A 25259-nucleotide genomic window follows, 5' to 3' on the forward strand; every position below is an offset into this window, starting at 1 on the left:
CTATTTTAGAAAGTGGTTCACAAACTTTAGTATGCATCAGAATCACCAGGAGAGCTTGTTCAAAAAGAGGTTGTTGGGCTTCACTGACAAAGTTTGATTCAGTAGCTATGGGTAGGGCCCAAGTGATGTTTATTCTGTTAGTCCAGGGACCACACTTTGAGAATCAGTGGTGTAGAGTGTAGAGTGTTGGTTGTAGTGATGGGAAGAAGATTAATTCTTTACTAATATAAGTACAGTGTTATAAATTTCTCTCTGAACATACTTTAGCTGTATTCCACAATTTTGCTTTGCTGTGTTTTCATTTTCATTAAATTCAAAATGTTTTCTAATTTCTCTTTTGATTTTTATAACCTACAAATTATTGAGAGTGTTGCTTAGTTTCCAAAATTTGAGGATTTTCCAGACATCTTTGTGTTACTGATTTCTAATTCTGTTATGGTTTTAAAATACATCTTTGTGTTACTGATTTCTAATTCTGTTATGGTTTTAAAATTCTAATTCTGTTATGGTTTTTACTTTCTTAATTGATTAACATTCATTTTATGCCTCAGAATCTATCCAAATTCTAATAAATGTTCTGTGTGTTCTTGAAAATGTTGTGCATAAAGGCTGAAGCTGCAGAATGGAGTGTTATGTAAATGTCAGTGAAGCAAGTTGGAAGATGGTGTTGTTCAAGTCTTTTTTGTCCTTATCAAGTTTCATTTTACTTCTGTCTGTTTTTGAGATGGTTGTCAAAATATGCAGCTTGGACTGTGGATCTTGATCCGTTCAGTTCTCTCAAATTTGGTTTCATGTAATTTGAAGCTCTATAATTAAGTTCATACACATTGAGACTTCTTAGATACTTTTGATGAATTCATTCGTTTTTCATTATGAAATGAACCTCTTTGTTTCTAGAAAAGTTCCTTCTGTGAAATCTGTTTTATCTGACACCATGTAGTCATTGCACCTAATTTTTTACTAGTGTTATTGTGGTATATCTTTTCTCATAACTTTATTCTTAACCATTTTGTGTATTTATATTTAAAGGAGGATTATTTTAGGCAGGCTTGCACTTTTATTCAACCTGATAATCCCTGCCTTTTAATAGACCATTTATGTTTCATGTGGCTGTTCATGTGGTTGGGTTTAAATCAGCCCTATCTCCATTTTCTGTTTGTCCTAATCACTTTTTCTCTTCCTGACTTCTTTTGGATCAGAGTATATTCTATTATTACACCTAATCTCTTTTGCCCTTTAAAAAGTTGTTTTCTTTAAAAAAAAAATGGTTTACACTGTTACACATATCATTAGCTTACCAGAGTTCACCTTCAAATGACGTTATGCCGCTTCATGGATAGCCTAAGAGTCGCACAACCATATATTTGCGTTTCCTTCTTCCAAGCCTATACACTCTTGTTGTCATATATTTTTCTCCTGTAAATTTTATATACCCTACAGTATATTGTTACTATTTTCACCTGAAGAAGTGGATATTAGTCTCATTTCTGTACTACAATAAAATTCTTTTGTCTGGGTTGTTTATAAACAAAACAGGTTTATTTAGCCCAGTTCTGGAGGCTGAAAGTCAACATTGTTCAATCCCAGCTTTTCAGCCTTTGATAAATGTCCCTTGTGGCTAGATCACAACATGGCACAGAAGCAGAAAGGGAAATGACTGTGGAAGAGAGCACCCATGTGGAGTAAGTTTACTTTCTAACAACTCACTCTTGTGAGAACTAACTCTGATTTCCTTTGAGAATTAGATTAATCCTTTCACCCCACCCCTATCCCCCCACCCCCCCACCCCGCATTGACCCCAGTGACATAATTAACCTCCCACTGGGCTCTGATGCTTGCATGAGGTTTCTGTACCTCAACACTGCCACTCTTGACCAAACTTCCTGTGCAGGAACCCTTGGGGACACCCTTAGGCCATATCCAGACTCTAGCATACGGTCATTCATCTTTCAGGGATTTTTTAAAATGGAAAATAAATTTTGTTTACACAAATTTACCATTCCTGGTGCTCTTTATTCCAGATTCCCATCTGAAATCATTTTCTTCTATCTGGAGAACTTCCTTGAGCATTTCCAGTAGTGCTGGCCTGCTGAAGATTAATTCACTTAGCTTTGCCCTTATATGTCTGAAAGTCTTCGTTTCATTTTTCTCATTCAAAAATATTTTCCATGAATATGAATTATTTCAGATTGGACCATGTTTTTCTTTTAGTACTTTAAAGATGTCTTCTAGTTTGTAGTTTCTGAAGTTAAGTCTGCCATCATTCTTATTTTTGATCCTGTCTGTGATGTATCTTTTCTGTTTTCCTCATCACTGGTCAAAGTTTGATTATAAAGGATCGTACGTAGCATGGCTGCCTCAATTCTTTCTCTGCCTGGGGTTTGTTGAACACCTTTTAGTTTTCTTCACTCTTGGACCTTTTTAGCCATTATTTGCTCAAATATGTTTCTGGCTCCTTCTGTGATTTAAATCACATATATTTTATCCCACAAGTCATTGATATTCTGCTCATGTTTGTTTACTTCTTTTCTCTTTGTTTCATTTTGGGTACCACTGTTCCCATATTTTCAAGGTCATAGACCATTTCTTGAACACTGCTAATCTGTTATTAATCCCAACCAGTATAGTGTTTATAAATTATATTTGTTACCTGCAGAAGTTCAAAGTTAGTTTTCTTTGTACCTCTAACATTTTTCTTCATCTTGTCATGTGTTTTTTTTTTAATTTCTTGAACTTATGGAGTATATTTAAAATACCTACATTAGCATTCACATGTGCTAACTTCATAATTTTATAATTAGTGTGTTATTTCTTTATCTGTTACTATTTATTGATTTTTCTCATTGTGGGTCATATTTTCCTATTTTTTTCCATGCCTGGTAATTTTGGATGGGACACCAGATTTTGTGAATTTACCTTGTTGCAGGCTGCATTTTTTGTGATGCTTTAAAATGTTTTGAATGATATTAACCTGTTCAGAAATAATTTTGATCCTTTCAAGTCTTGATTTTAAGCATTGTTAGCCTTTAGTCTAGGGCACTGTATCTCAACTAGGGATGATTTTGCTCCAGAGGATATTTGGTAATATATGAAGACTTTTTTTTTAATTGTCACACTTAGAGGTGCTATTTTAGGCACCTAGTGGATAGTGGTCAATGTGCTAAACATTCTACAGTGTGTAGGACAGCCCCCGGAAACAAAGGATTATCTGTCCCCAATTTTAATGGTGGCAAGATTGAAAAGCCTGTTCTAGGGTTAATTTGACACATGTAATGAAGCAATCCAGTGCCCACTTGAGGACTGTAAAAACACCGCATGTGTTGGAGGACCTACCATCTGGATGGTGGGAACATAAAGTATAACCAGTCCTGCACGGCCTATAGAGGTTCCTCACCTAGTCCTTTCCCGCTTTGGGATGTTCGTGCCCTGTTCAGCAGATCAATATTCATGCACAGATGTGAGCCGAGCCTTGGAGTGCCCTGGTGTGCGTGTGCACCCTTGTAGCTTGTCTCTTCCCTCCCCAGACAGCTCTTCTGTCTCTCCAGCAGTCTCATGTACTCTGCTCCAGAAGTTGCAGCCACCTTGGGCTCCCTGAATGCTAAACTCCATCTCCTTGATCAGTATTTCCACACCCTCTTGAGTCCCCCTTCCTATCTTGTAGCCAGGAAACTCCAGGTGGCAAGCCTGAGCAGACTTTTTAGCACCTTTTGTCTTCTCTTCTTCTAGGATTCACTGTCATACCGCACTTTCTCTCATCCCATGTCTTAAAATCATTTCATATATTTTTGTCTTAAGCTGTTTTATAGTGAGAGGGTAAATCTGGTTCCTGTTACTTCATCAAGGTGAGAAAAGGAAATCCCAGATTTATTCTTACTACATGTATTTGTCCAGTTTCTATGTGCTAAGTGCTGGATAAAGTTCTGAACAAGACCAGCAGAGATCTCTCTTCAAGTTCGTGTTTGTGGAAGAGAAAAACAAAATAGAAATCATATGGCAGTGGCAGGTTCTCCGTTAATTAAAGTAGATGATGTAATGATTTTGGGGGACAGGGACTGTTTTAGGTTGAGGAGACAGGGAAACTTGTTTAAGAAGCAGTACATAAGCCATGGATGAAGTTGAGACATCTAGGGTATCGTTTCTGACTAAAAACAGTGTAGATGAGGAACTATAGAGAGAATATCAAATAATAATAAGAAGCAGCAGCCTGCAGCTTAACTGTGAGAAATTCCAATTTACTATCCAATTAGAATAGGATGACTCCAAGAAGAAAAGGCACAGTAGTATGCTTGGTCCCAAAGGCCAAAAGAAGAGTTTCATGAAAAAGGGAAGGTGTCTTGTCTTTTTGGATCGCCATAACAAATAGCCAGACTGCATGGCTTACACAACAGAAATTTCTTTATTCACAGTTCTGGACAGTGAAAGTCCAAAATAAAGGTCTGGCAGGGTTGAGTCTGGTAATGGTTCTCTTCCTGATTTGCAGAATAGCTCTGCCACGCACAGAAGTGTCCTCCTTCTCTTTTAAGGACTCCAAAGCCATCAGATAAGAGACCTACACTTATGACTTTAACTAAGGTAAATTAAAGGCCTTGTCTCCCAAAACAGTCACACTGGGAGTTAAAGCTTCGACCTAGGCATTTGGAGGGGCAGAGAGGACACAAACTTACAGCAGAGAAAATTGTAACAGTAGTGAATGTTGCCAGGGAAGCAAGTTGACAACTAAGGATTTATTGAAGTGAGGATCACTGGTGGTTTTAGTAAGTGCTATTTTCATTATAAGAAACTACTGGAAGCCAGATATGGATAGCTTAAGGAATAAGGAGGTAGGAAATAGTGGTAGCAAGTACTGGATAAACATTGAAGTAATACAGCTCCTGAAGTGTTCACTTGAGGGAAATGAAAGATTAAGGAGTCTCTAGTTGAGGAACTTGCCTTTCTTTAAACATTATGGTGAAGATCCAGTTGAAAAGAGGTGGTCTGTTATTTATTTTCCCAACAATGCTAAATTACAAACTACCCCACAACTCACCCTTTTAAAATAAATTATCATTTATTTTACTTGTGAATCTGATTGGCAGATCAGGCCAGGAGTTGGTTTAAGCTGTGCTTCCTCATGTCTGTGTTAGCTGGCTATCAGCTGGGACAAGTCACATCCATCCAGATTTCCCCAAGCAAATTCTCAGGCTCCAGCCAACCTCCCACTGGCTAGAGCTCATCCAATGGGACAGGCACAGTGGGAATTCACTGCAAAATTACAGGTAGAGAGGGTGAAGTTAGGATGGGTGAGGAATTGCTATACAGATGGTATGTCAGAAAAAGTGAAAGTATTATGATTATTCTTAAATTCCTAAGAAGGCAAATAGGAACCTGTCCAAAACATTCTCAATCACAGCTGCTACTGTTGGTTGACATCTTTTAAAATCACCAACTTGCTAACGGCTTTAATTTTACAATACTAAATTTCTCTTTTTTAAATAAAGGTAGCTGAATTGTGTTTATATATTTATTGGGTATTTGAATGTCTATCATAATGTACTGCTTGAGATACAGTTTTGTTTGTTGCACTAATTTAATACACAAGTTCACTGACAAATTCTGGAAAAGTTTTTTCCTACATAGCCAAGGATCATGTTTACATTTGATTTCTAAAAGTGATTTTTTGTCCTTGATTTGACTATGACTTTCTTTCAACTAAAAATCCAGGTAAAACTGTCATATCACTTAATTGTTACCATTTCCAGTAGAAAACTATTCTTTCCATTCTGAATGTTTTCTTATGAATTCCTGATTACCATGCTATCATATCACTTATTTTTAAGCACATACTGTATGTGGTGTACCAATCTTTGTGTTCCCTTTATATTTAGAGAATTTTAGTGTTAAGTAGTTTTTCCTAGAACTGGTTAGAGAAAATTGCAAATCTAGTCTTATCACAGTTCTGGAGGTTCAAGAATCTGATGCCTGATTGGTTTCTAGTGAGGGCCTTATGGTGGACAGCATCACACAGTGGGAGCATGTGCAAGAGAGAGCAAGAGGGAGGGCGGAGGAAGAGGACAAGAGGAAGAAAGAGACTTTCAGGTTGCCAATAGAGAAAAAAGATTTATTCAAATGTCTGACCTCATGGCCATCCTAGCCAACCATGTTTTCCTGTGTAGATCCTATGGTTCTTTACCTTTTACCTACTTTAAGCCCAGAGATTGAAAATGAAATGATTATGACTACACATTAAATCATTGTATTATCTGCAAAAATAATATGAAATAGCCTAACATGATGGACATTACAGAACCAAATCCTACATATATTCATTTTATCCCCAATAAAAACTTGCACCATTTGATTTTTTTCTTATTAATAGTACAAACATAACTTCCTTGCAGAGTATCCTGTCAGTGGGATGCTATTAAATAGCATGTGTACTGTTACATGTCAGTGCTTTTCATGGACTCGTCTAATAGTCACATTAGCCTTAAGTGGCGACTTTGTCTTCGCTTTCCAATTAAATTGAAATCTCTAAAGTTTAAGGAATGTGTACTCAGCTGGATTCAGGATCAGAACTCAAGCTCTGCAAATTCTCCCTCTACCCAATTTAATAACATCCTCATCCCTAAAGACCTGTTTCAAATGTTTCCCATTGGCCTCCCTGCTCTGCCAGAATCAACTTTTCCCTTCTCTGCAATCTTTTAGTCTGTCCTTACTCATATCTATTGCATGCTGTTTTTTCACACTGGGTGGTTTATGAATACCTTTTCTCTTCCTCCTTACCAAGCTGCAAACCCTTGGAGACAAACATCATTACACATTTTTGTATTCCTAATAAATTTAAGTTAGGTCTTGGTTAAGGATTTGAGGGAATCATGTTTGCAGTCATTATGGACATGATGAACACATTCTAGGTCTTCATAGGACTGAAGAGCTTTGTGGCATGGGCCTGTATCTAAGCCTTGTAGGACTTAGGAGCCATCAAAATACAGCAGACCAATAACCCTTTTATAACTTCTTACTGCATCATAAGCAGGGGAATGCATTTGTCTACTTGATGAAGGTTCTCTTATCTAGTTGTGTGCATTTAAGAACCTTACAATTTGGTAGATTTTTGGAGACACTGATCTGCAGAATAGAGCTGGGCTATGACAGCTATTCAGTAATTTCCCACTGTGTTAACATTTAGAACTGTTTCCAGAGGAAGTAAACTAGTCATAAGAATTTGGAACTACTTAACAAGAAATACGATCATAACCCTAACCAAAAAACACAGAAAAGGCATACAAATGGCTGCTAAACATAAAAGTAATTTCATGCTAAACACGAAAGTATTCCTCATAATAGAAATGCAAATTAAAACAATAGCATGCCACTTTTTGAGATTTTTGAGTCTTATATGAGTATGAGGGAAGAATATTTTCACACATTGTTGGTTAGTAGAAAATGGTGCAGTCTATGAAATAGCCCTGTTCGCCCATCTCTTTTGGTTTCCAATTTTGGTCACCCAAAATTAATCACAGTCTAAAAATATTAAATGGAATATTCCAGAAATGAACAACTTATCTAATGCCATCTCACTCTGTCCTATCCAGAGAATGAACCATCCCTGTCTAATGTATACACACTGTATATATACTCCCTGCCCATTTGTCACTGAGTAGCCCTCACCATTAAAGTGTATGTTGTAATAATACTATGATTAGTTATTATTAACTTCTTATTGTGCTTAATAAACTATCATAAGTATGTATATACAGGGAAAATTGTATATATAAGGTTCAGTACTATCATGGTTTGAGGTATCCACTGAAGGTTCTGGAATGTGTCTCTTGTGAATAAAGCAACTACTATATCAAATTTTTAAAGCACAATTTGATCCAGCTCTTCCCACTCTTAGATATCAACTCCATAGATATACTTGCACATGTTTTTAAACAAATAGTAATGTACTGTTGCTATTTTAAGCAAAGAATTAAAACAGCTGAAAAGTCTGTGAATTCAGGACTGATGAAATTCCAGAGAATTCTGTGTAGTTGTTAAAAGCTCAAGTATTTATTATGCAGATATGAAATATCCAAAATATATTTTTATTTTAAAAAGCAAGATAACAGATTAATACATAGAATTGTATAGGAGGAAGGACATAGTTGAAACAATATGTATATATTTCAACGTGAAGAAACTAGAAGAAAATGGTTAATAATTGCCCTCAAACAGGGACTAAGAACAGTGACAGACTTTTTTCATTGTATAACATTTTGTACTGATTGATTTTTTTATGTAGAGGTGATAACATTTTGCAAACATTATTTTTAAATATGCAGAAGACCAAAAACATTGTTTAAAAATTGCACCAAGAAAAATTGATTGTCATATTTGACTTGGTACCAGTTTGTGTCATCGTACCACAAATTTGGTAGTTTAGTAGTTAAACTAGGAAAATTTTAATTGCCAATTAAGTAGATCAGTAATACACACCCAGTAACTTAAGGATATTTGAATTAAACATATCAATCTGCATATTAATAGTAACATTTAGTTACTTCAAGACTCATTTTCTCCAAATGTATACTTTTGTGCAACACTATAGAGTTTTTGTACCCAAATTTATAGTACCACCACTCTAAAAACTTAGCATTCTGACACACACCTTTGTCAAAATTAATAGCAAATGAAACATATACTTTATGAGCATGATGTGTTCTATGCTTTCATTTTCTTTTTTCAAGTTTAATACTTAATATGCTTAACTGCCAACCTATCGTAATACATTTTGGTAACTTGCCATGAGTTCTCAAGAAGGTGTACTTCAAACGCTTTTGCTTAAAAAAAAAACAAAAAAAATATGCAGACTAGCAATAGCCAGTGTAACTTTTTTCAAAAATCAACATTTCTGACAATAATGAATATAATGTATTTTAGATCTCTTTGATCATGTAACAATTTAAAATACGTTCCTATTCATATTAGTTTTAACTTTTGTTTTAAAACTTTCGATATTTATTTTTATGAGGAATAAGCTAACTTATAGTCTGTCATTTTGCATAGTATCTATTTAAACAAATTGACACTCTGTCATTCAGTGGAACTACTTGCCCAGGGAGATTCTAGTGAGGAGAGCAGCAATGTAAAGCCATGACAAACAGGTTTGGGTTACTGAATAGCAAAATTAGTCACATGAGATTGCAAGGAGGAATCAGAAAAATGTTACTGGAGTCTACCATTACCCAACTCTGCCAAAATGCTTACACATTAGCCACTTCAGTATCCTCCACTAATAGATTCATAGATGTACAGCTATAATTGAGAAAGCTTAAAAGAGCCCAGTCAAATGAGTTCTTTCCCTTGCAGCATGAGTACTAGCTCTAATGGGGCTGATAAATCATCATAGAAAACGTCTTGTTTTGACAATAAGAGTATAAAGTTGTCAAGTCTTTCGGGTGACCAACAAGTCTACAGTATTCTGCAGAATAGTTTATAAGCCTATATTTAAGATTGGGGATCACATGAGCATTATGCAGAGCCGACGAGGCACCCTTTGGACTTGCAAGGTTCTGTAAGAGTAGTACTATTCAGACATTTCATTATGATTTCTGTGTTAAATATTGATTTTGGTTGTTATGGAGCAACTACTGTGTATTCAGCAATGTGTTTATTTCCAGAGATAAAAATGTTATCCTCCTTTCCTTCAGATCTGCAAGGGCTATTCAGACACAAAGATAGTGGAGAACCTAGAAGAGTTCACAATAAAGTGCAGTATTACTGATGATTAAATTCAGAGATGACATGAGATTTGGGTCAGGTGTAAAAGCAAGGGTAAGTTTTGGTTAAAGAGAGTAGAGGGCAAGGCTTCTGAGGAGGGAACAACACTCAAAAACGGGTGGGAATGTGCCCATGACCTTGTGGAATAAGGGAATAATGAAGAGATGACCAACCTAACGTCCAAATAAGCCAGTTTCTCCATCAACATAAAAGCTCTTTGAAAGAGGTGACCAGAGTATCATGACATGCACTGGTCACCAGATAGGCTTGACAACTTTACACTCTTCTATCATCAAAAAAAAAAAGGACTATTTTTCTACGGATAGTTTATCAGCCTTATTAGAGCTATAGTCAAGCTGCAAGAGAAAGAACAAGATTGGTATTTCCCGTTCCAGGCTGGTGACAGTATGTCCTCAGGCATGTTTGTGCTTAATTTTTGAAGACTTTCATGGTTTAAGTATACACACCTTACTTGTTAAAATTCAAATGAAATAATCCATGTGAATGTGCTTAGAGAACACAGTAGGCATTCAACAAATATTAATTCCTTTTTTCAAAGTGGCTGTGATCCTGATTAAAATTAAAGAACTGAATCTTGCCAGGTTAAATAATGTCTTTTCTGATATATACTGATATAATCCATATATGCAGTGGCTGTTTTTGACCAGTGTTATCTGAGTGAACTCATTACCCAATTCGTACAAGCACAGTTCACTATATTCAGTTAAGAAGGAAGTAAAACTTATATATACTTCTGGAATAATAAATGCTTTACCTACTCTTTTAGAGACCTTAACAATAATACTATTGAACTTTCTTTTACAAGGTTGATAGTGTGGAATTAAAAGAAAAAACTAAAATGCCTTACACTTTTTTTTTCCAGCATGCTACAAATGAAAACTGATGAGAAACTGAATTTATCTGATGGGAATACAGCAAGTTGCCCTTTGAGCCCCGTTAAGATGTGCCTTAATCGTCCCATTGAGTGGAACCTGAATTTGACAGCAGCATCTCTAGCAAGCTGTACAGTTCATAACCAAAATCCCAAAAGTGAAGAAAAATAGATTGTAGTTCTCATTTTGTACATCATTATTATTTCTGCTAAACAATTAGCAGTTATCAATTGATCTTGAAATATTTCCAGTCCTGTGATTTGTCTTTATATTGTCATTAGCATTAATCATTTTTATTATATTCTTTGTATGATGTTTTTTTACATGTTTTACACCTGACCATTGTGGAATTTTGCAGTACAAACAATTTTGATGTTTCTCTTTTTAATGGTATTTTGTGAATTTTTTATGCCCTAAGTTTAAATACTTAATTGTCCCCAATTTCTGTGCACAGTTTTAATATATAATACTTCATGTAATTTAGAAAACTAGTATTGTAAAGATTTGTGATGCTGACCTGGCCCATGGAAGTTGTATAATAGGTGGATACCAACTACCTCGAAGCAAACTGGCAAAAGAAAAGGCAAAGGTATCTTTTGGAAGTAAATCTCTCAAAGTTATATATGTACAGAAAAAAATGATTGATCCCTAGTTTATCATCAGATAGCATGTTTCCATTCGTAAAAAAGACTTTGAATTGATCAGTTTTCATTCTCTATTTTAAAACAGTAGCCTGTGGGCTGTGAGAGAAATGGCACAATTGCATGTTAACCTTCAGCAAATCTGTGCCTTTGGGTAGACAAAAATACTATTTGGTCTGAGTTACCAATTTTGAATGAAAAATGGTAAGTTTATTTATACCTGTTGGTTTTATTGTATTTTAGCCATTAAAGTTTAAAGGTTTATCATTTAATAATGGACCGTGTTAATTATACTAGTATAAATATACTGTTAGCAATGGCTAAGTGATTTTGTCTAAAATTTGAATAGTAAGAACACTAAAGGTTTGGTGCTTAAATTTATTTTTCCCATGCCAGAGAATGCAAGCTGTGGTATAGTCTGTATCCAAACATGGCTCCTTTCCTTTTGGATAGCCTAACCAAGTGTAAATGGGATTTGAGTTTATCGTGTCTAAAAGACTTCCTTATAATTTATGTACCATTATCAGTCCTCCTCCCTTTCTACCAAAAAAGTTACTTTTTAAGTGACAGGGATTTAACTAAAGACATAACTCAAAAAGAATTTGAAGCACAGGAAAAGACACAGAGCCAACAAAACGAATAACTAACATCTGTTTTTTATTGATTTGCATCGTCACATCTCCTTTTCCTTTTGTTTAATAAGCATTCTTGCTTTCTGAGTTCTATAAAGCACATGTTTATATAGAATATAGCAACCTGGTTCTAAAACCCAGCAATATTACTTCACCTCCATCATAAAACATCACCTTTTAATAACCTCTGACAAAATTAAAGAAGCACAATTACTAAAACAGATCCATGTTAGAACATTTCTGTTCTAAGTAACATAATTATCAGAGAGTGAGAAAAGGTGTTGGGTGTTGCAGAAGGAGGACTAATTTCATAGGGTGCAAGTTTCATACATCGGGCAAATGTCAGTTTCAAAAGATGATAAATGAAATTGACAGGGAAGAAAGCTCATGAATTAGTAATCAAAGAGGACTTCCTGTCAATGCTTCTCTCAGTAGTGGTAGTGGTGGTGGTGGTAGTAGTAGTAATAGTAATAGTAGTAGTAGTAACAGTATTAAAAAAATTTTTGCCAAAAAGCAGCTGCAAAATTTCTATGTAGGCATCTCTCTAACCCAGAAACACAACTGGGCTCCCACATGCAAATACTTTAGGAGGGGAGATTACCCTGCAGGTAGCATAAGAAAATGTTCTTAGTGAAGGAGTCACAAAATAAGATTGTCAAATAAGTGTTTAACTTGGAAGACGAGCACTTTGATTCATTACACTGGTCCTCCTTAGAAGCTCCTTTCTGGCTAGTTTGTGGTAATTCATTTGTCCTTGAAATGCAACCTGTTAAGTGTGTGCTGAAGCAGTCTCACCAAGTGTTGTTGCACCTGCTCTCTAATCTTCTCAAGTGCAAGCTCCTACTCAGCTATACTTAGAAGTTTTCTATAATGCCATAATAGCACAAGAATTGCCTGGGGAGCCTATTTAAAAAGCAGATTCCTAGGCCCACCTCAGATTCTGATAAAACCAATCTATTTGGCTAATGCCAGCAATCTTTGTATCCCACCAAAGGTACAGGCCAAAGCACAACAAAAGTTTTCAGAAAGACATCCGGCTTTTTCTGATTTTGACACAAGGACAACTTTATTAAAGCAAAAATGAACATAACTTTAAAAGGAGTCCACCTCCATCATCTCTCCTAACTTACATCTTTATTGAGAAATGGTGCAAGGTTTAGTTTACTTTTTTCCAGGGCTGCTGTTTTGGCTCGTCTTGGTAATCTCATCCTCATTTCTGATTCTGGTTCTGGAATTTCATGATCACTAAACAGACGTTGAAAATATACCAATTTAGATATAAGCTTTAAAACCAATTTATTTATAAATAAAACATTTTTGTTTCTGACATTATATCAGTGTGTATTTGATAGCCTGATTCCATTAACTAAGTTTAAAACTAAAATATCAAAGTACCGGCCAAAAACACTAGCTATTCAGCTAAGTGGACTGTGGAAAACCTAGCCAATTTTTTATATATTACTGAAACCCAGTGTTATAACAGGAAAACAAAACACCAAACTTTTGTAACAAAGTTTATAATTAAACAGGGACCATAACAAACCATCCAAAAGAGGGTTTTTTAGAACTAAAGAAGTGGAAAAAGAACTAAGTTCTTTTGATTATGTAAATTACTAAGGCATCCCCCCCCACACACACAAGTATAACCAAGATTTAATCTGCATGTAGTGAAAATACACACAATTTTACAATGAATAAATAGATGAATGCAAGACAGCTACAAACTTTCAGCTCCAACAAGGGCTTAACTGACAAAGACTCCAAAACCAAATACTATCACACAAACCATTAATATATTCAATTATAGGCAGAATTATTCTATCACTATAAATGTAAAGAACCCAAATGTTATCTAAATGAAGAGTTTTCACGATCAAAAAGGAGTCATGGGTCATGCAATTACAAAGATATGTGGAAATATAAATTGAGAGAACACATTAAAGATGACTACCTAATAACTGTACAGGCTATGCCAACTAATGGGCAAAAGCACACAAGCCATAGTCAAATGCTCTTGATAATGGAATTTTAGACTATGTATCAAAGTCATAGCTATTTATAGTTTTTACTACATTGTTATATATACTGAGTCTCTCACAGAATTTTTTTCTACTTCTAGACAAAAAAATTTAAAAATAACAAGAAACATAGGCCTCTTCACATATTCCAGCCATACATGACATACCTTTCAGAGTCAGTCTCTGTAATCTGACGTCTCCTGTTGGTCCTAGTTGAATCTGACACTTTTCTCCGTCCTTAAAGATAGTATAATTATCAAAATTTATTATCAATTGTTTAATGTTTTTAAAATGTTGTTTCTGGGCTATCTGAATCCTTTATTTTTGGCACACAATCTTCTAACATATTTCTTTCTTATTCCCAGCCACTTTGATGTCAATTATCAATATATCATGGAGAAAGAACCCGTGAACCCAAGCAAGATTAAAATTTATATTAATTTCTTTTGTTAAGTACTGATAAAGAACAATGGGAATTAATACAAGTTAAAAAAGAGACAAAATTTAATTTGGGGAGAAGCAGGTGAAAACAATCTTAAATTTTAAAAATAACTATTATAGCTGTAACACAATCCATATGGGTAGATTAATGAAAATTAAGGTTAGAAAGACAGGTGATGTCCATGAACAGACCGTAAAAAGAGAGAAATGTCATTTCATTTCAGAGATGGGGTCTCACAATGTTGCCCAGGCTGGTCTCAAACTCTGGACTCAGGTGATCCTCCTACCTTCACCTCCTGTGTAGCTTGCTACTACAGGCATATGCCACTATACCCATATACCCAGCTTGAAATAGAACTTTAATGGCTTCTTACAAAATATTTAAATATATACACGAACAATTCAAATATGTGTTCTAAAATATATTTCCATGTAAAAACAAAAACCTTTATCTACTAAGGGTTCTAAAAATTCTACTTGCTAGAAATTTACAAGGTTACAAAGACAGAATTTGCCTTATAATGTTCCTCAATTATAATAAAATATCATGTATACATGAAGTTTGGGCTATTAAAAAAAAAGATGAAATTCTCATATTTCAAGTGACTAAAAGTAATCTAATCAAAACCAAATTGTGAAGTTGATCATTTATTTGAATATCACATTCCTTATACAAGTTAGATTCCCTCTCATGCCTCACTTGCTTCTACAATACATTTATCCCCAAGACAACCAACATTGTGGGACAAATCTGGAACAAGAGCCAATAATTGGTGTTGAAATAACTGATTGGTTGTGAAACACTATTATGGCCAGATTCCATTTTAAGAAAAAAAATTAAATCTGTTTAGAAAAGGGCCTTAAAAATATTTTTCAAAGTTTAAAATCATGGTTGGCTCATGGGTGGGATTATTAGTATTCTTTACAGTAGTCTGCTTGAATGTACTGATTCTTCTGTAATAAGCATGCACTGCTTTTGTAATAAGGAAATAATAAAACAATAAAAAAATCTTGAATTTCATATTTTCTTCAAAGTGATCCCCTAGTAAGTAGTAAACATTTACTTTATTCCAACAAATCCTCTTGTTAGATTATCCTTGGGAAACAAATTAAGTTGGGAAAATATCAGATGGGACGGAAAGAAAACAGAAAAATAGAAGAAATCAATGCTCAGTCATAGAACACAAATAACTTATAAGCTAACACTTAACCAAATCTTAAACTTTAACCCAAATAGTAATTTACAATATGGTCTATTGTATCATGTTTCTTTCAATCAAAAGCACCTGAACCAATTTTAGATTCTTTAGACATAACGCAAAACCTCTGAAATAAGTTAAGGATATCTAAGACATTTAAAAATCATTATCCCCAAGGAAACTATCAAAGTATTTTTCACTAGAAGAGAAAATTGAAACAATTTTATTATAGGAACTAGTCAATCCAAACGCTACCTCTATTAGACTTTTGTTGAGTGGATTTTGATGCCTGGGTTGCTTTAACATTCCTGAGAGGAGTCATATATACTTCTTTATTCTTTTCTATTAAAGGAAATAATAAAACAGTGTAAATAAAAGATAGTCTCATGAAATATTTCAAATTGTCTTTTCATCTTTCATAAAACAGAAATGGCAAACAGTTCTATTAGAAACTCCTGAAAGGTTATCGTAAATTACTATTCAAAAAAAAAAAAAATGTGAGTACTACGAATCAGAACTCCTGACAAAATGGTTATATAGTCAGAAATATACACAATAAAATGTGTATACACACATCAATAATACACTTTCCTGAGGAGGTTAATTAGATTTTCATTCATATCTGACATTAGAAGAGAAAAAAACATATCACAATAAAATTTTTTTAAAAGTTTTATCAATATTCAGGCATGTCATTACCATCATCATCTTGAAAAAGATCTGTAGTCATGTTGGCATCCTGTGCTGCTATGGCTTGCTCACCAAGTTCTTTATTTCCTTTTTCTAAATGAATCTTGATTTTTTCCAAAGCTTTCAGACATGTCCTATCTTTTACTTGCTATCCAAAAACAAAACAAAACAAAAAAATTAAACATGACATTTTCTAATCTTTAAAAAAAAAAGTTATAAACCAATATCAACATTCTAAAAATTGTGAAACTTATGAAGGGAATATTTACACCAAATGAACAAATTTACATTATGCTAACATGTTCAATTTAATACATCCACATAAATCCCACTCCAATAAATATAAACACAGCTAATTAAAAGTAAGTGTGCTGGGTACGGGTGGCACATGCCTGTAATCCAAGCAACTCAAGAGGCTAAGGCAAGAGTATCACAAGTTCAAGGCCAGCCTCAGCAATTTAGCAAGACCCTCAAAAAACTTAGTGAGACCATGTCTCAAGATTAAAAATAAAAAAGGGCTGGGGATATAACTCTAAGAGCTGAAGCACCCTGGGTTCAACCCTCAATACAAAAGAGAGAAAAAAAAAAAAAGTAATTAGAAATTATTTTACCTCTAGAATCTCATTCAACAGAACCAGAAGATCTTTTGCAATGTTGCTACTGAGCTCTAAAGAACTCAAAGCTTTTGTATAGACCCGAGTTTCTGGTGAGCATGGATTTGTTAAGATTTCATTGCAAATTTTTACAGCCAAATTGTCATGTACCGTTAAGGCCTAGAAAAATTAAAGAGAAAAATCTTTGTAAATAAAAAGTGAATATTATAATATAGTTCTTGTCTCATCTAACAAACATTTCCAACTAGTTACCTTGCCATAATCCCAAATGCAAAATATCTGAAATCAAATTTATCGTCTCCCTCACCTCAAAATAAATTCCCCCACTGAATTCTTGTGCCAGATGCTGTGGCCCAGGTCTACCTTCTTTAGGACTGATGCATCCACCAGTTTTGAAGGCTAAACTTCCCAGCTGCAGAACTGATCCCAGGCCTTACAGGAAGTCACAACTCTTTCCTCTAAGGGCCAGTCCACATTCAATGAGTAGCCAGTCAATGTACAGGTATAATGATCTAGATTTTGCCAATTCTAAACAACTCAAAGGAATATCCCAGTCTGAAACTCTCTCTGGGATCAGCTGAGCTTCTAACTTGCATGGCAGTTCAGCTTGGCTCTATGCCACAGCCTACTCTCCCAAGATGTTCACTCTCCCAAGATGTTCCTGATGACAGTATCCCCCCCAAACTAAGTCAGACAGTGCCTGTGAAGTCTCATACCAAGGATCTTAAGAGTGTCCCTGAATTCCTTCATTTCCCTTGCATATTAAGCTCTTTCCTTCAAGCTGTTGTACCCATAGCTTTTTTATTATTGTTTTTACTATATCACTATTATTTCTTCTTTGTAGTACTACTTTATACTGTTCCTTATTCTGCAAATCTTTATCTTCTAATCATATAGATAATATAGTTCTTGTCACATATAATATAGTTCTTGTCACATCTAACAAACATTTCCTTTTAGTAATATTCTCTTTTTTCTCACCACTTCACCTCATATAACTATCTCACCACTTCACCTCATATAACTATCAGTGACCACTTAATTAATCTTCCTAATAAGCAAATTTATCCTACTTACACTTTCATCATAAGCTCTATATTGCAAATAAGGCCAACTCCAAATTTCCTACACTGTCCTTTAAAGCATGATTTGAAAAACCACCTATATCTATTACCTCTACCAATACAACCTTCCTCTCTATTAAAACCACTCCTCAACTTCCATCTAGGTTTAAGATGAATTTTACTCAATGGATTTTGAAACTATTACTGCTATTCTCATCATTCCTATCACATGAGTGTTGCCTTTCTCTAAAGTTTTTAAGTGCTTGGTAGCCATATCACTGACCAATACTGTATTTTGCATAATATCCTTTGTAATCTTATTTTTCTTAATAGCATATAATATTGTGACTTGGACAGCATGAAGTCACTAAATATCAAATAAATATAAAAAGAGAAGAGCAATGCTTTAAACTTTCAGGCATCTGAAATTATTTAATAACACATTAAATTCCAAAACTGGTAGCAAGTCTGACCAAATGTTATTGCCCTTTTTTGTATCAACAGCATTAACAGGTGAGTCAACATTTTAAAATCAAATGAGACCTAGATAACATAGGTTATTACTTCAGAGTGATTCAGTCAGTGATGGAGGGGATGATGGTAGAGAGGGGATAAATTGTTGGTAACTTCTAAGTAGCAAAAATGTTTGCATCAACTACGTCTATTTTCATGTGACTTCCCCAAGTTTCCAAAAAGATCTTTCCTTCATATTTGTGCTACGTACCACCATACAGAAGTCGAGATAAAAATTGACCTCCTCACTATTTCGACAAGCTAATATTTTTCACCCACCTGATAATCTTGGGAATCCTTGGCCTGAGGATTTAATCCACTTGGTCTTGTCAGGTCTACAAGCAACTCTGCAACATTTGTGATATCCACTTCAGCTAAAGGAGATGATGCAGGGGCATTGGCCAGTGTTTGAAGAGTTGGAAGAAAGGCTTCTTCAAAGCATTCTTGATTTGTCCTATTAAAAAGACAATTTGAAAGTATGCTTACATTATTTGAAAGAAAATCATAATTCTAAAAAAATTATATATAAAATTCATTCCATCAAGATGAAGCACATTTTCATCTAGAAGAGATGAAATTTAGACAGATAAGTAAATTCTTCTCATTTCATCATATATCCACCAAAGAAAGAAATAATATCTTAACATAATGACGTTACAGATATAATCAGTCGGGGGCAGGGGGAGTGATGAAGTTGGCTTAAGTCAGATTTTGATTTATCAACAGAACTCAATACCTGCTTGCATAAGCGAATATGGGGAAGAAAACACCCAGGCAATGTCGAAGTCGAATATCATCTTCTGTCACAGGATTGTACCACAACAAAATGAGACGAGAAAGAATCCTGCTGCTAACCAAAAGCCCAGAGAACATCAGCTTGGCTAGTCCTTCTGCAGCTCCTGTCCTGAGTTCAGACACCTAATAAAGATGACATTCATCAGAAAAACTTTTTCCTTTTAAGGTTCTCAACATAGCTGCCCAACAATATTTTTAAGTGAACTATTAAAAAAATCACTCATGTTATAAATCTGTTAAAGACACATGAAAAGGTATTCTTTCTTCACAGCTAGAGTAATGATTTTAGTCAAATCTAAATGATTTTAGACAAATCAATCCAGCCTTAAAAACTTCAAAAGAACCAAAAGTTCTTTTATAAATGTTGTGGGAGGGCAAAATTATATATATTTAAATGCTTAGTATTTCTAAGGAAACACTCAGCAATATTCCGTCATCAGAGGAAGTGCTTATAAAAGAAAGCTCTAGAAGTGCGAGTAGAAATGTATCTGAACAGGGTTGAAATGTGAACAGAAGGTATACATATGAAAAAAAGCAGTTCTAGAAAGTGCAAAAAACCTAGGGAAGCTAAAGGAAAAGAGGATGCAGGGGTGTTCAGAGAGAGGTACTGGTACAGTGGTGGTTAAGAATACCGGCAATAGAGACTGAGTTTGGTTCAAGCTCTGACACATCCTAGCTGTGTGGTCCTGGGCTTCACTTCTCTGCCTGTGTTTTTCATATACAAAAAGGATAAGATAGGAATTATCACATAAGAGTTACAAAGGTGAAGAAAAGTACATGTTCCATGTATACAGTAATCCTCGGTAGCCAGATTATACAGACCTTGAAAATTAGGTAAAGAAATTTAAGCATAATGAGGCATGATATGGAACCAATGAAATTTTTCAAAAGATGGGGAAACCAGATTTACTGAGATTTCAGTAAAATCACTTGGCAGGTTAAAATACAGGAATGAAAAAAAGTCTAAATTAGGGAGATAGAAGTAAAAAGAGTATAATGAGCAAACAGAAGAGCCAGTTCAAAACTATTATCCAAACTCAAAATTATAAGATAACAGAAGTTAAGAACAACAGTCAGTGCTAAGGTGTTGAAATGTGTCTTCCTCACTAACACATTCGGGGCTAAGTATTATCTGATTTTTTTCTTGTGATTTCTTCTTTGATCCATTTCTAGAAACATACAAATCCCCAAAAATGACTCAAGAAGAAACAGACAATCTAAACAGATGTAAAACAAGTAAACATACTAAATAAATAATCAAAACTCTCCCAAAAAGCATAGTCCTGGACCAGTCCTCACTAATAAATTCTGCCAAACTTGCAAAAAATTAACAACTCTCAAACTTTCCAATAAAATAAGAGAGAATTCCTAACTCAGTTTATCAGGTCAGTTTTCCCTGACACCAAAGCCAAAGATACCACAAGAAAACTATAGACCCAATATCACTTATAAATATAGATGCAAAAATCTTCAAACAAAATATTAGCAAACCAAATCAAATTACACACTGAAAGGATTATATAACTTGTGCAAGTGGAGTTTATCCCAGGAACACAACAGTCATTCAACATAAGAAAACCAAGCAACATAATGTACTACTTTGAAAAACAAACCCCACACGATCACTCAACTGATGCAGAAAAATCATTGGACAAAATCCACACCCTTTCATTAAAAAAATAAAATAAAATAAAAAACAGAGGTGGTAATTATAGATAGGAACTACCTCAAAATGATAAAGGATATATATATATATATATATATATATATATATATATATATATAAATATAAAGGATATATATATATATATAAAACCTACAATAACCCATTCAGTGGTTAAGATTGAAAAATTTTCCCCCAAAATCAGACAAGACTGTGTGCTCTTAACACTTAACGACTGCTATTCAACACTGTGTAGAAGTTCTATCCAGAAAAATCAAACAAGAAAAGGAAGACATCTAAAGTGGAATACTATGTATTTTCACAAATAAGATGGTACTACATAAAGAAACTTCAAACACACACACACACACACACACACACACACACACACAGCCCACTAGAGCTAATAAATGAATTCAACAAAGCTCCAGGGTGAAAATAAAATTAACAGAAACAAAAGTTCCAGTTTAGTTTAGTTTGTATCTACCAACAATGAACAATTCCAAAAAAAAAATAAATAAATAAGAAAAAAATTTCATGAAAAGAATAAAATACCTAGGAATAAAAGATCTGTTATGCTAAACACAAAACATTGCCAAAAGAAATTAAAAACAGCCTAAATAAATGAAAAAACATCTTTAATTTAATGTTAAGAAGTATTATCAAGAAAGTGAAAAAACAACTGTATATGCAAATTATGTATCTAATAAGGATATACTTACTCAAGCAATATAAAGAACTCCATAACTCAATTTAAAAATGGGCAAAAGACTTAACAGACATTTCTGCAGATAAGATATACAAATGGCCACACAGATGAAAAGATACTCAACATTATTAATCATTAGGGAATGGAAATCATGTCGCATATACTAGGATGGCTATAATAAGTGTTGAAAAGGTTGTGGAGAAATTGGAATCCTTGTACACTGAAGACAGGAACATAAAATGTTTCAGATGATATAGGAAACAATTTGGCAAATCCTCAAAAAGGTAAACAAAGAAATACCATATGACCCAGAAATCCAATTCTTGGTATATACTCCAAAAAACTAAAAACAGGCACTCAAATACATATATGTGCACATTCATAGTAGTACAATCACAGTAACCAAAAGGTAGTAATAGCCCAAATGTGTTTCAATAGTTGAATGAAAAAATAAACTGTATACACATTCAATGGAATACCACTCAGCTACAGAAAGGAAAGTGGTATTGCTACAAGCTACAATGTGAATGAACCTCAAAAACATTATGCTAAATGAAGCCAAACAGAAAAAGGGTCACATATTATATGATTCAATTTATATGAAATACCCAGAATAGAAAAAAACTCAAAGAGTGTAGACTGGTAGTTGTCAGGGACTGGAAAGCAGGGCAATAAGGGACAACTGTTTTCTAGATACAGTTCCTTTTGAGATGATGAAAATGTTTTAAAAATTAGATACAGATAATAGCTGCACTAGACTATGAAAGTACTAATTGTCAATTAATTGTTCACTTTAAAATTGTTAGTTTTATTACATCAATTTAACCACAATGAAATGAAACTATACACAGTCAATATAAACATTTTTAAACAAGCTAAATGTTTTTATATGCTATAAAAATGTAGGTCAGAGTACGTAAAGAGGGCTGGGGCTGTAGCTTGGTGGTAGAGCGCTTACCTAGCATGTGTGAGGCCCTGAGTTCTATTCTCAGCACCATATAAAACTAAAATAAATAGAATAAAGGTATTGTGAAAAAATTCTTAAAAAGAAAAAAAAATCTAATCCCATAGCCTTTATTATACCTCCTACCAACTCAAATGTAAAAGCATTCTAAACAATTTCTTAAAACTTAAGTCTTTAAATCTTAAGTCTTTAAATCTTAAATCTTTAAAGCTTAAGTCTTTAAATCACAAACCATCTTTTATGAAACAAAAAATATTAATTACTGCCTTTAAGAGTCATTTCTTTATACTGCAATCCTATGCTACCCAATTTAATAGTGAGAAATTATGATAAAAGTGAAATCTGAGATTTAATTAAGATGTCAAAAAAGCAAATTCAAAAATTTTGTCCAAGTTTAAACTTTAGTTCTAAAAACATAAAGAACATAAACAAATTATATGCTGCAAACGACACTTCATAACCACAAGATTGGAACTATTTCTTACCTCACTATCTAAGAAATCAGAAAGGAGTCTCAAAACATTTTTAGCTGTAGCAGTCTCCTCAACTTCTGTTGATTCTTGTTCATCATCACAGTTTATGTCTGCATCTTCACATTGAAGGGTGTTGACTTTTTTGGTTTTAAATGGTTCAATCCCAAATGTCATCAGCTGGTCAAAGATTGCCTTTAAAGCACTGATTTTAATTGTGACATCATCTATTTGCAAAACCTAAAGTGAGACATCCCCCACCAAAAAGCATTCAGTATAATGATTTATTTACCCTTAGTAAAATGATTACACAAACTTTTACTCAAATTTCAATGACTGTCAGATATAGAGAAAACAACACTTTTCAGAAGTATAATTTAAATTCGATTTAAAATATAAACTTCAATTTTAAAAATGCATTTATTTGTACCATAATAATTGAAATTATATTCCTTAAGAAAAATTTAAACTAGGGATTAAGCTCAGTGGTAGAGCACTTGCCTAGCTTGTGTGAGGCCCTGGGTTTGATCCCCAGAACCGCAAAAGAATAAAAAACGAAAGAAGTTAATCTTTGCGGTATTAAAAAAAAAAAAAAATCCTGAATTAGAGGCTGGCTGAACATATTATTTGTCACTTTCATTATAAAAAGAACAATAATATCAACTATGGTTTTATCATTTTTTTAAGATACAGAAAAACTGTTTAAATCAAAATTGTTGATTTAGTTCATCCATCAAGAGAAAAACACTAGATTCTAAACAATTAAAAGCATGTTAGTCAGTTTTCAACTGGACTCTTGTATAAAAGAAGGTAAGCCATAAATCAGCAGTTTATATAGTCTGTCTTGAGTTACAAAAATATAAACCAAATTTCAAAGCCATGAAAAAACAGAACTCATTGTTTCTATTATGAAAGATTAACTATATTCTATGTGATTACATTTTGATTAAAAAAACAGAACGCAATCAATGTTTCTGTTATGAAAGATTAACTATATTCTGTGATGACATTTTGATTAATGAAAAAATAACTGGTATATAATTTGGCCTTTAAAATAAATTTAAATACACCTATGATCATCAAGTTGGTCAAACTAATAAAAATCAGGAAAAATGGCTTAAAATTTCAAAATTTGGAAGGAACCAGCATACTTTCTGAGGGCCATACCTATAAATCTGTTAAATCTAAATGTTGATAAATAATATACTAAAATGAGTGCTCTCTACAAATCCCAAACATGCTCCTATCTCAGCAGCAACTTGGTTTCCCTCACTCTTAAAGATGACACTTATAGACGAGGTGTAGTGGTAAACTCCTATAATGCCAATAGTTCAGTAAGCTGAAGCAGAAAGATTCCAAATTCAAAGCCAGCCCCAGCAACTTAGCAGACCCTGTCTCAATTTTTTTTAAAAAAGGGCTGGGGATGTGGCTCAATGGTTAAAAGTATCCCTGAGTTCAATTCCCAATACTAAAAAAAAAGATGTACCTTACTGGGCACCAATAGCCCAGTTGGATTCTTACTTAAGATTTTAAAAGGTAATAATTTCCCTCTTCTGCCCCTCTAACAAGGGCTCATATATTTCTTACATCAAATTTATTACTAAAACTTAACAAGAAGGATTGATCTCTTATCCCCAAAAAGAGCTATTTTTCTCTAATATCTTTCAATGATAACCTTGAAAATACACTTATAAAGAAACAACTGAATCTATTTTGTGGTTAATATTTTTTATATTAGCCCCCAGAATATACAAAATATTTTTTAAAAATTATAAAGATTTTTTCTGCAATTGAATCTGATATCATTCACAGATATTTTTAATTTTAAAAAAATCTGACAAAATTAATAGCTAGATCCTAATGGAAATTTACAGATGTAAGTTGTTTAAACAAAGAGTATACTTTCATTCTTGAAGACTATAATTCCATGATAAGCTTGTTACTTTTTTTATTTGAAAATCTATCAAAATTATGAAATTGTCTCGATAACATCTTTCACATCAACTTGATTTTGACAATTCCTAATAACTACAAGAAATTAAATAGGAAAAACAATATCAAAACTCCTAGAGGTTTCCTTGTCCTGTAGAGAAGGAGTTTGTACTGATTAACTCAAGAATACTCCTGGGATATCTTTGGGATTAAATTCATATTACATTTCTTCTGTCTGAAATGTCCAAGGCATTTATTATTGATGTTATACCACTAA

The 25259-nt window shown here is 33.8% G+C and overlaps 2 protein-coding genes across 6 annotated transcripts in view; one reads left to right on the forward strand and one right to left on the reverse strand.

Annotated features, from left to right (window-relative positions):
- Window positions 1–10986, forward strand: part of Lcorl (ligand dependent nuclear receptor corepressor like) — a 141529-nt gene extending 130543 nt beyond the window's left edge. For 2 of the 4 annotated variants that reach the window (XM_026403530.2, XM_077803431.1), the window contains one exon: window positions 10628–10986. In XM_026403530.2, the coding sequence (XP_026259315.1) occupies window positions 10628–10808 (181 nt within the window). In that variant the 3' untranslated portion in view covers window positions 10809–10986. The remainder of the gene's footprint in view (window positions 1–10627) is intronic. The other 2 variants (XM_077803429.1, XM_077803430.1) reach the window with 2 other exon arrangements.
- A 622-nt stretch (window positions 10987–11608) lies between these two features.
- The window catches only part of Ncapg (non-SMC condensin I complex subunit G), a 71313-nt gene continuing 57662 nt past the window's right edge, over window positions 11609–25259 (reverse strand). For both annotated transcript variants that reach the window (XM_026403497.2, XM_026403504.2), the window contains exons 14-21: window positions 23066–23290; window positions 19186–19367; window positions 18729–18903; window positions 16870–17031; window positions 16268–16406; window positions 15824–15910; window positions 14096–14165; window positions 11609–13155 (exon numbers count right to left, since the gene is read on the reverse strand). In XM_026403497.2, the coding sequence (XP_026259282.2) occupies window positions 13032–13155; window positions 14096–14165; window positions 15824–15910; window positions 16268–16406; window positions 16870–17031; window positions 18729–18903; window positions 19186–19367; window positions 23066–23290 (1164 nt within the window). In that variant the 3' untranslated portion in view covers window positions 11609–13031. The remainder of the gene's footprint in view (window positions 13156–14095; window positions 14166–15823; window positions 15911–16267; window positions 16407–16869; window positions 17032–18728; window positions 18904–19185; window positions 19368–23065; window positions 23291–25259) is intronic.

Source organism: Urocitellus parryii, chromosome 10 (assembly GCF_045843805.1).
Source record: "Urocitellus parryii isolate mUroPar1 chromosome 10, mUroPar1.hap1, whole genome shotgun sequence".
Lineage (NCBI taxonomy): Eukaryota > Metazoa > Chordata > Mammalia > Rodentia > Sciuridae > Urocitellus > Urocitellus parryii.